Source organism: Alosa sapidissima, chromosome 17 (assembly GCF_018492685.1).
Source record: "Alosa sapidissima isolate fAloSap1 chromosome 17, fAloSap1.pri, whole genome shotgun sequence".
Lineage (NCBI taxonomy): Eukaryota > Metazoa > Chordata > Actinopteri > Clupeiformes > Clupeidae > Alosa > Alosa sapidissima.
This window is the reverse complement of record NC_055973.1, coordinates 9,215,207-9,226,207: the sequence shown is the minus strand read 5'-3', so window position 1 is coordinate 9,226,207 and position 11,001 is coordinate 9,215,207. Positions and strand designations below refer to the sequence as shown.

The 11,001-nt window shown below is 46.1% G+C and overlaps 1 protein-coding gene across 1 annotated transcript in view; it reads left to right on the top strand.

Annotated features, from left to right (window-relative positions):
• reck (reversion-inducing-cysteine-rich protein with kazal motifs) overlaps window positions 1-11,001 on the top strand; it is a 60,212-nt gene that overhangs the window by 11,405 nt on the left and 37,806 nt on the right. The window contains exons 2-5 of the mRNA XM_042068210.1: window positions 5,004-5,062; window positions 7,888-7,962; window positions 10,113-10,149; window positions 10,586-10,671. Of these exons, the coding sequence (XP_041924144.1) occupies window positions 5,004-5,062; window positions 7,888-7,962; window positions 10,113-10,149; window positions 10,586-10,671 (257 nt within the window). The remainder of the gene's footprint in view (window positions 1-5,003; window positions 5,063-7,887; window positions 7,963-10,112; window positions 10,150-10,585; window positions 10,672-11,001) is intronic.

Sequence of the window (11,001 nt, the reverse complement as noted above, 5' to 3'; positions counted from 1 at the left end):
AAGAAAGGGAGAGTTCTCCTGCACACAATTCCCCTACGTACTGTATCAGAATAGTATGCAGCAGGTCCCATTGCACAGGAGTCAATTTGTCTGGGCTGTTTGAGCAAGAATATGAAAAGGCTGTTTTTATAAATTACACAAGAGAGGCTTGATGGTCTCTACCCTAGTCTGGTCCGTGTCCTCCTCCATGTCACCAGGAGTGCTGAAAGCTGACCAGTAAAGACCAGTGGAGTCTCGGTACCGAGGTCTGCTCTTGCTTACGAAGGCCCTCTTTAAGCTCAAATGGAATCCAGAACCCCATGGTAGCAAATGGGGCAGCACAGTTCTATGGCCCCATATTGTAAACTCATGTCCTCTCTTCTTCTCTCCCCCTCTCTGTGTCTCCCTCTTTCTTTCCCTCTATTTTTCTTCCTCTCTCTCTCCCTTCCTCTTATTGGTTCGTGCCCACCTTCCCTTGCTCCTTTCCTCCTCCCCTCCTCTATGGTCTGGTTCTCATTCGCGTTTGATCAGCTTCGTCGGGGTTGTCAAGTGCCCACCCTTTTAAGTTGGCTTCAGTTCCTTCCCGGAACAGCCCACCCCCCTCATCTCCAGGACATCACGTGTGCTTTCACATGCACCCCAGAACCGTGCACGCACGCACACACACACACACACACACACACACACACACACACATACACACACACCTACTCACACACTCACGCACACAGGCACTAGGTGTAATGTGTCCCTCCTGATGCACAGAACTTTACCGTGTGAAGTACCCTCTCTGGTCAATGCTAGGGAGGGAGGCTCAGTAAGGGTGTGTGTGTGGGGAGGTCGCTATTCCCAAAAGACACGGTTCTGGGGCTGGGGCTCTGGGGGTTCTGGGGGGGGGGGGCATGAGAGGGTGAGTAGGGTGGAAGTTGAGGAGGGAGAATGGGGGGCTAGAGAGCCTGAGAGAGTGGGAATGCCTTTGATGTGGCTTGTGGGTGGCATTACTGCTATTCTTCTGGAAACAGGGACACGGTAGCAGCAAAGCGCTAACTGCTAGCACATGTGGCCCCGGCTCTGTTGAGACGCTCTGAGACCCAATAAGGGTTTCAGGACTCAGGGTTCTTTGGGGCAAACACACAAACCCTGTCACCTGGCCAAGAGATGATAGCTACAACAACAACAAGCATTGGGGGAGTCACCGTCCAGCGCCATCGCAGTCTGTTACCCTTTAACAGCAAACCTTTACCTCTCCAAGAAAACATTCCCCCTTCACCTTGTTCCTGATGCTTCTTTGAAAATATTGACCCAATATGACAGGCTTCTTCAGATAATGATTGTATAGATTCTGGGATGCTAACATCCTTCTTCTTATACATTTCCTGAATGTTTTGCTTAGGGTGGATAAAAAAGCACCACATCACATCACTGTTCTAAAAGGTTAAACCCAGAATGCTGTAGGTGTTACAAAACAGCCGAGTATGTGTAAAAGGATGACCTTTTCTGAGGGGAACTGAGCTGACCATCGCAGCTTCTATAATAGCATGCGGCATGTGAAACCCTGTTGGGTCAACACTTGGTTTTCTTCCCCCTCAGGAACTTAAGGTTTTTTTTTCAAAACTCAGTAACCTTTTCAGGAACTCGAGAACTTTTTCAGCAACACAAGCATTAAATGGTTCATTGGCTTGGCATACCACAAAGCAGCACTAGAAAGCGGCAGAGAAAAAAACAACATTAAAAGAGAAACATGAACACAAAACCATAAATCACAGCACTTCAAATAGCTCATAGAGAGTCACTTATTCCCAGCATGTATAATATTCCTTGCTTTTTCAGAGCGGTGGGGAAACAAGACAAATATTTTTGATCCTCTTATCTGCCAGACTTTTATTTGATCTCGTCATGGACTAACAGTAAAGTTAACTAACAAAGATATGACAAACAATGAAAACACAAAAGAAAGCAACGAAGACGCCTTGTATTCACATTCAGATGTTTCTTTTCTAGTTTCCCTCAGATGTCATCACAGACAGATGTTTTTGCAGACACCACACACCCATACACACTGTACACGAAAACACACATACATACACTCACACACACACCCACACACACAGTGTGTACTTCATTTACACACAAATACACTCACACACACACACACATACACACACACACACAGTGTGTACAATGCTTAATTTACACACATACACACACACACACACACTGTGTACACTGCTTCATTTACACACACACACACACACACACACACACACACACACACACACACACACACAAGGCTTCATTTTAAAAACACAGATAGTGGTTACCCAGGGTGGGTACATGTGGCAGTAGTGGAAAGTTACTCTGGGGCAGATTCTCTGCTCTCTGACTTTGAAGACGTTCCAAAGCATGCCAACGTGAGAGCAGGGGGAGCCTGTGTTATTATGTGAGCCAACAGGCAAAGATGTCAGATCACATGCTGGAGAACCAATAGGGCCGGTCTCAAACAATCCATGCACTTCCATAGTCTAGAGAAGGACATCGGTTGATAAAGCACTCCCAAATCATGTCATATGCATGTGGAAACTATGCAGCTCCCATCTTCTATGGTTCCTTTGTAGTTTCTTGCAAGTTTCTTGAACCGTGGCGAAACAGCGTCTGATGTGGTCAGATTTGGCACCCTGAGAACGTCCTCTCCCTTATCACTTCCTGTCTGTATGTCTTAGTGTGTCTGACTCACACTGTGCATCTGTGTTTACTCACAAGTTTTACACCCTCGTAAGGGCGCACACTCTCACAGACGCCTGGAAACCATCAGGAACCCCGCCGTTCTCTCGCTAAGAGGGCCCAAAAATGTAACAGTTGCAAAAGAAATATCCTCAGCGATAGCGAAGTAGCCTTGTCAAAACCATGTGAAGTTGGATGACAGTCCAGAACACCATGGACTCTGACTGTGAAACACAAGTATGTCAAGCATTCAAGGACGGTCCCAGTTAAAAGGGCATTTCTAAGATAAGCATGTAGCCTGGAACCTTTCTTTTGCGAAGCTAACCCAAACATTCATTGATACAAGGGCCAGCTGGTTGGGGCTGTGTGCTATGTCGTTGCTCTATGGTCTACGACCTTTATGAGCGGAGGGAGAGAGATTGAAATATGATCTGTTGCTTCATAACTATTTTCTGCTGAATGCCTTTTGAATGCTGTGGCAGTAGAGATAAATGCATTTGTGGTGGCATGAAAAGCTTAATGAAATAAAAAAAGAGAGAGGGGGGAGAGAGGGAGAGAGAGAGAGAGAGGGTGACACAAGAGGGGTTACCAGAGTGATGGAGCGAAATGGAGAGAAAGACTGAGTGACAGAAAGCACTAGACAGAGAAAAAGAGAGAGAAGTAGAGAGGGGGATGATGACAGAGAGAAAGAGACGGTGAGAGGGAGAAAGTGCTAGAAAGAGGGAGATAGACATGGGGAGAGAGAGAGAGAGAGAGATAGAGAAGTGGGGAGAGAGGGAAAGAAAGCTCCTCTGGTTATTTTCATGTCCAGTTGATTGCCTGGAGCCTCCCCAGTCCACTCTCAGAGAGCCAGAGAGACGAGACTCAGAAAGTGGGAGAGACGTCTAGGCGCTCCTGTTGTCATGGTGCGCTCCTATGACTAACTCCAGACGTCTCTAAGACACGTTACAGACACCCTCAGCTAGGCACTTAGCGCCCTGCACCCCTTGCCCCCCCCCCCCCCCCACACACACACACACACCCTGCTCGCCTCAACACCACCCCCAACCCCCCCACTACAGTCGTTTCATCTCCAGAGATCGCCCAGAACCGCTGACTGTTTGTTGTTCTACTTTAGCACATCTCCCGATGCACACATGACATTTACAAGATGGAGAGGAGAGGACAAGAAAAAGGGGAGAGTTGTGTGTGTGTGTGGGGGGGGGGGGGGGGGGGGTGTGCGGAGGCAGATCGAATCATGTCGCGCTGATGAAAGGACGAGGCTTCGGATCAGGCGGAGATGGACGAGGACGACGGTCGAGCTGAGATGAAAGGCTGCGGGTCGACATGGTTCCTCTAATGATGACATTTTCCCGAGGAGCATAAACAGATGATAATGTGCTTTTTCTCGAAATGGCTGCCGCGTTTTGAGAGAGTTACAGGGCAGCCACTGACTTGGTCAGCCACAAATATGCTTCACGATGGCCACAGTGTCATTTCTTATTCCCATGTGGTAGTGCATGACGCTCATTGTTCTTCTGGCATGGCTGTGCTAGAAAGTAGAAAGTGGTGTTTGTGATTGTGTGTGTGTGTGTGTGTGTGTGTGTGTGTGTGTGTGTGTGTGTGTGTGTGTGTGTGTGTGTGTGTGTGTGTGTGTGTGTGTGTGTGAGTATGTGTGTGTGGGTGTGTGTGTGTGTGTCAAGCATATAATCGTAGCCTTGTTTTGGTGAAGTTAGTCATGAAGAAACCCATTATTGACAAAGCTTTTAAGTTGCACAGAAATCTATTTCCATGCACCAGCGTTGCTCAACAGAGCTGGCCAGGCAACTTAAAAGAGGCTTGAGATCAGATTTGTCTCTTGTACCTAGACCGTGACGTTTCATTTGCACAGAATGCGAGAACCAGTAGCCCTGAACCGACACTTGCGTACGGAAAGATTAGGTTCAGCCTTGCTTTGCTGCTCAGGAAGAATAATGAACAAGTGCAGATTGTGCTATGCGTGCAATACCTGCATTAGCTCAATGGGCTACAGGCATGGATTTGAATATAAACCATACCTGAGATTGCTCAGGATGAGGTGGAATCTACAGACTGCCTGTCTATCTAGCTGCCTTCTGCCTTATAGGTGATGCGACGCGGTGTGTAGAAGGATGCTCCATGCGTGAGGGTGCAATCCTTGCATCCGTCAGATCTACAAAGGAAAATTTCAGTTTTGTTCTGTATGGTGACTGAAGTCAAGCCAATGAAATTGACACTTTTCTGTCTCCTTGTCTCTCCCTGGGTGTGTGTTTGTGTGTCGGTGTGTTTGTTTGTTTATTTCATAGATCCTATGTGCTGCAACCATGCTGCCAAAGCCCCTCAGTGTAAGGAAGGATGCGAACAGGTAATAGAAACACACACACACACACACACACACACACACACACACACACACACACATCTTCACCTTGTTACCAATAACATACACCACAATTTCAGTACACCATAATGTAAATTTTGACCAGTTGAATACTTTTATTGGTTCTTATACGTGTACTTTTAGTGGTGACACATTTCACTGTCACTCAGAGCACATAAGCCCTCATGTGTAAGGACTTGGAACATATCAATAAAGGGAAGGCTGTGGATTTTCTCTGTGGGTTTTGAAGTTTGCTGAATCGAACAACTCTTTCTAGGCCTCCCTTTTATGTGTGGAGCAGGTGATAGCACCCTTCCTCCCCTCCCTTTCCCTTTCTCTACCCCCTTCTCTCCTCCTCCCTCTATCCTCGTGTTCCCTCCCTTCCCATCTCTTCCTCCATATCTCTCTGCCCCCCTCTCTCTGTTCTCCACATTGCTCTTACTTCCAAAAGGGGGGAGGAATGTGGCCTTGCATAAGCAGACATTCAGAGAGGCGTCTGTCTTCTGTGCACAGTGACACTGCACACATGAAAGAGACATCTGAAAGCTTGCCTCGCCTTGCTTTTTTTTTCTCTCCCTCTCTCATTCTTAAACAAAAATCAAAAAGGGTTTTTGTCCCCTCCCCCCTCCTCCTTCTCATCCACACACACACAAACACACACACACACACACACACACACACACACACAAGAAAATGTCCCATTAAGACTGTAGCCAAGGCCCCCCCAAAAACAAGCAGCTACCAACCATACCCCCCACCCCCACCAGTACACCTGCCAAGCTGGACGAGGAGATAAAGACTGACAGAACAAGAAACAAAATAGACAGCATGAAAGAGTTGGACAGAGAAAGAGAGAGATAGAGACACACAGACACAGACACACACACACACACACACACACACACACACACACACACACACACACACAGACACACACACACACCACACACACTTACAGAGTGATGCAGAGAGACAGAGGGAGAGCACAGGCCTGATGAAAAGGGAGAGAGTGTGAGCAGGGTAGCGTGCATTAGAAGGACAATGTGAGAGGCTAGGAGAAGCATTAGGATCATTTCTGACATTTCAGCAAGATACATTGAAAGAAAGAAGTAAGGATTCATTGGTTAATACAGTAAAAAAAAAACACAAGAAGAGGTTCAATTGGAGTGATGGCAAAAGAGAGAGAGAGTAAGAGAGAGAGAGAGAAGTTACAGAGAGAGATAGGAGAAAAGAGAACAAAACAAAAGAGAGAGAGAGAAAGGATAACATGTCACAGGCTTCTGTAGAATACTATAAAGGGTACAAAGAGAGAGAGAGAGAGAGAGAGAGGGAGGGAGGAGAGGAGAGGTGAGCCGTGCGGCAGGCAGGCTTGTGTGGAGTAATCGCCTTGTCATTTCTCCCCCAGAGTGCGGCGTCTCCTTTGATGAGCCGAGGCGAATGAGCCCAGAGAGGGAAAGGGCCGCACTGCCTCAGATGTTCTCTCTGGCAAACGCCATTTATTTACTTCTCAGAGAGAGAGAAAGAGAAAGAAAAGGAAAGAAAAGCGAGAGAAAGAGAGAGAGAGAGAGAGAGAGAGAGAGGGAGGAGAGAGAGAGAAGTTTTTCTAAATGGAGCAGACAGGTCATTCGTTCTTCAAGGCTGGGGCGGTTCTTTCGTCGCTGCTTCGTAAATTCCCTTTGATTTAACGCCAGAAAATCACCGCTCCTGCACTGCTTTTGTTTCCGAGGTGCATTTGTGTGTGTGTGTGTGTGTGTGTGTGTATGTGGGTTGTGCATTTGTGTGTGTGTGCGTGTGTGTATGTGTGTTGGGCTTGGCTGCGCTAAAATGACCATACGCCACTCTCCATTGCCTACTCCAAGTCTACTCTCATCCTTTGAAGCAGTAATGTCATTTTGAAACCCTCAGCTTGAACGTGATGCTCAAAGAGTGTCAAAGTCAGGAAAGAGTAAAACACTACATCCTACTGTGGCACTTTGCACATTCACTTGGCATTGTACAGCTATAGTAATGCCAGCCTCATTTCTATAGAATATTAAGCATTGCAGTGTGCCATGACCTTTGACCTCATATTTACATCTTCAGTGTTAAGATCACATTTGAGTTATCTTTGAGGTTTTTCATACAGAGAAGAAGAGCATGTTCAAAGTAAGATGTCATGAATATTCATTAAGAAACAACAGGAACAAGGCTTTGATTCAGACAGAGCATTGGGGTGTAGTAGAGAAGCACTGAAGAGCCGCTGTTTAACTAAATGAAAGAGTAAGCAAGTAGAATAGAGGTTTTTTGAATCTGTGGCTTATTTGGGCCAGTGAGTCTGACGCAGTCTGATGTCCTTATCGTCTCTATAAAGTTGAGTCTATTTGGAGCCTGGAGCTCTGGACATCATAAGCGGAATTACTGTGCCTCTGCTATTTGTGTGTGTGTGTGTGTGTGTGTGTGTGTGTTTGTGTGTGTGTGTGTGTGTGTGTGTGTGTTTGTGTGTGTGTGTGTGTGTGTTTGTGTGTGTGTGTGTATGTGTGTGTGTGTTTGCATGTATGTGTGTGTGTTTGTAGAGCAGATTCCATGAAATCGCTCATAACTTTGTTTCGTACTGTCATCAACAACAGTCTGTTGCTTCAGTCTGTGAGAATATGTAAAAAAATAGCAATGCCTAATCCTTCAAGTCATGCTGGTTTTCTTTTTTCCTTTGTCATGCAGACAACGTTTGAAACAATTTACCACACATGAGAACGGTTTCCCAATAACACCCGTATTTATAATGCCTGTATACACGCTAACACACAACACACAACTCTCATTTTGTGTTTCAGCTCGCAACCATCAGAAGCGAATCACGTCTGAAACACTTTCTACAACGACTGCCAAGTTACTGCCCCGAACATATGGTAAGTACAAACACTTCTTTTTGGTTGGGTACGTGCAAACACTGCCCACTACACTATACACACACACACATACACACACACACACACGCACACACGCACACACACTCACACACACAACCCAGGAAGTGTTTCACCTGACAAAGTCAAACCGTATCAAAGCATCTGAGCAGGAAACCGGCACTCCTTCTATCCACCCCCAACCATAATTACAAACTACGGGCGGCAAATCCCCTGGCCTCTCAAGATACTTCCTCTAATTAGCTCATCCAGATGAAAACGTATGCTAGTTGGCCACGTGTCACACGCTAATGTACTCAAATGTATCCTGGTGGAATTTTTGGAATCTCTTTACTCTTTAGTAAATGGTGAGATTGATTTAGTAAATGGTCAGAACTCATTGACTTTGATAGGCATCTGCGTCACATGTTGATGCTCTCAAGTGTATTCTGACGGATGTTTGGAATGTCTTTATAGTGCAAAATGATGCGAGATGTGCTCATGTGTTTTTGGGATGCAAAACACACTGACTTACTTCAGTGGATTTCAGTGGATATTTTTGCAAATATCTTTGCATGATGTTGTCAGACTTGATCCACTGTACATGGCGTCCTGGCTTGTTCTCAGATGGCTAGTGCGAGTCCGAGGTATGGTGGTTTGGCAGTCACACTGTCTCCTGGCCTTTCTGGTGTGCTTCATTTTTTTGTGTTGACTGTGATCATAGATGATGATGATGATGATAACGATGATGATGATGATGATGATCCAGTTATGAGCTCAGCTAGTGTCTGTGTTGGTCTGTGATCTGAGGCTGTCTGACGGGTGGTTCTTTGGCGTTCACACTGAAACGGCTGTTTTGGGCTGAATTGTGCGTGCGTGTGTGTGTCTGTGTGTGTGGGGGAGTGAGAGTATGTGTGTGTGTGTCTGTTGTGCTGAAGTGCTTTTTGGAATAGTAACTGTGCACTTCACTGATGATGATAATGATGATGATGATGATAATGATGCGTGACGGCGGCTCCTCTGTTCCCATGTCAGCGGGCGCGAGCGCAGGTTGCCGTGATGTCCGCCACTGACCTCACAATGACTCTGGTTGACTTTGGTTGATTATCTGTTCTGAGCTGGGTGGCTTTGGTAGAACACACACTCCCGCCTCTCAGTAGTGTTCTGTGCGTCACAGGGTCGCGTCGCCTCAGCACAGCCAACGTGTTTGCCTTATTAATCTGCAGAGATGTAACCACAAGGACTCAGTGAGCTCAGCAATGCCTGTTATTGTCTTCACCACATTCATATATTTGTAATACATTTTTAATTAAGGCCGAGTTATATTGCCTTGAACTCGGGAACCTTCCGCAATATTTCACCACCTCTGGAGATACCAAAGCGAGCATTTCATTTTCACAGACTCCAGCTCACAATCCAGATGAGGTCTCTTTCTCAGAGAACCAATGTTCTCCCGCTATTGGCACTCATAAGGCGAACACATAATTGTCCCTCAGCTCATCTATCTCATCTAAACATAACACACAGCCAGCGACAAAAAGTCAGGGGGAAAGATGGCCGGCGAAGAAGTTCTGCAGACTTTCACAGAGGCTTTTAAATAACAACTGTGAATGCAGCACTGACATCAAAGCATTTTTTTTAGGCAGAGTCTTCTGTATTTACTGCTTGTGATTTGAAGAATTGAGCTTATGAAAATGAAAAGGCATCAGGCGGCTTTGAACCGTTGCTTAGAAGAGCCTAAATCTAATGTCAGTGAGACTGATGTAAATCCAGTGGAGGCTATCGATCGTCAGAGGCATGTTACGCGTTGGATAGTGGCCACAGCAGTCATCGAAAATCACAAATGGCCTTTCATCTGCACCACAAACTGCCGCCGATGAACCTGACTTGTTGGTGTTGGAACTTATCTCTGGATCACTTTGTTCTGTTAACGGCTCTGTCTCTCTCTCTCTCTCTCTCTATCTCTCTCACTCTCTCTTTCTCTCTCTCCCTTTCTCTCTTGCTCTTTTTGTCCACTGTCTCTCCCTCTCTTTCACTCTTGCTCTTCCACCTCTCTCTCTCTCTCTCTCTCTATTATCTCTCCCTCACTATCTCTGTCTCCCCCTCTCCTCCCTCTCTGTCTTTCTCTCCATATATCTATCTCTCTCCTGCAGAATGAGCTTTGGACCTGCATCAATTCGACATTACCAGGTAAGATGCAGGGCGAGTGCTGTGTGTGTGTGTGTGTGTGTGTGTGTGTGTGTGTGTGTGTGATGGATGGTGCTAAGTCCACCTGTGTTGGAGTGCGCTCTCTGTCTGTACCTGTCTGAGGAGACCCTCAGATCAGCCTCCCTAAGCGTAATCACGTCCAGATGAAGAAGCCTGGATGCTTGGCTTTCCCCAATAGCTATGCCCATTTAAGTACAAGACTGCCAGTTCAAGCTCAGTGCATCTGATGTGTTAGATGAGGTTACACATGGGAGGACTTGCAAGCAATTTAATTGTTTTACCACAAATGTATTTTGATATCTACACTTTAGAAAATACAAAATGTAAGGTGTACATGTATATTTCGTGTACATATATATGTATATATGAAGAATCTTGTTGTTATCTCGTAATGCTGTAACTGTGTGTGTCTGGACAGGAACGTCTCGGAAGCCGGAGGGTTGGGTAGGCCTGGGCTGCTGTGAGCTGGCCATCTCACCGGAGTGCCGCCGTGAGTGTAAACAGGTGAGAGAGCATTTGTGCTTACAGTTCATTTAACATTAACATTTGGTCCCTTAAAAGAGGCTTTTGTTTAAAATGACTTACACCTGAGAAACGATAAACAAGTTGCAAAACCGGTTGAGAAAACGCAATGTAGCCTTCTACAGTAGCTCTAATCAATCTGACAGAGATGCCATAGAGGCATAGACAGCACAAGAAGGAAGTGTATAGTAAGTGGGCGAGAGTGTTGGACTGTTAGAGCACCTCTACCTGCTCATAGATCAGAAGATGAACCTGTGTACGATGTACGTGTGTGTGTGTGTGTGTGTGTGTGTGTGTGTGTGTGTGTGTGTG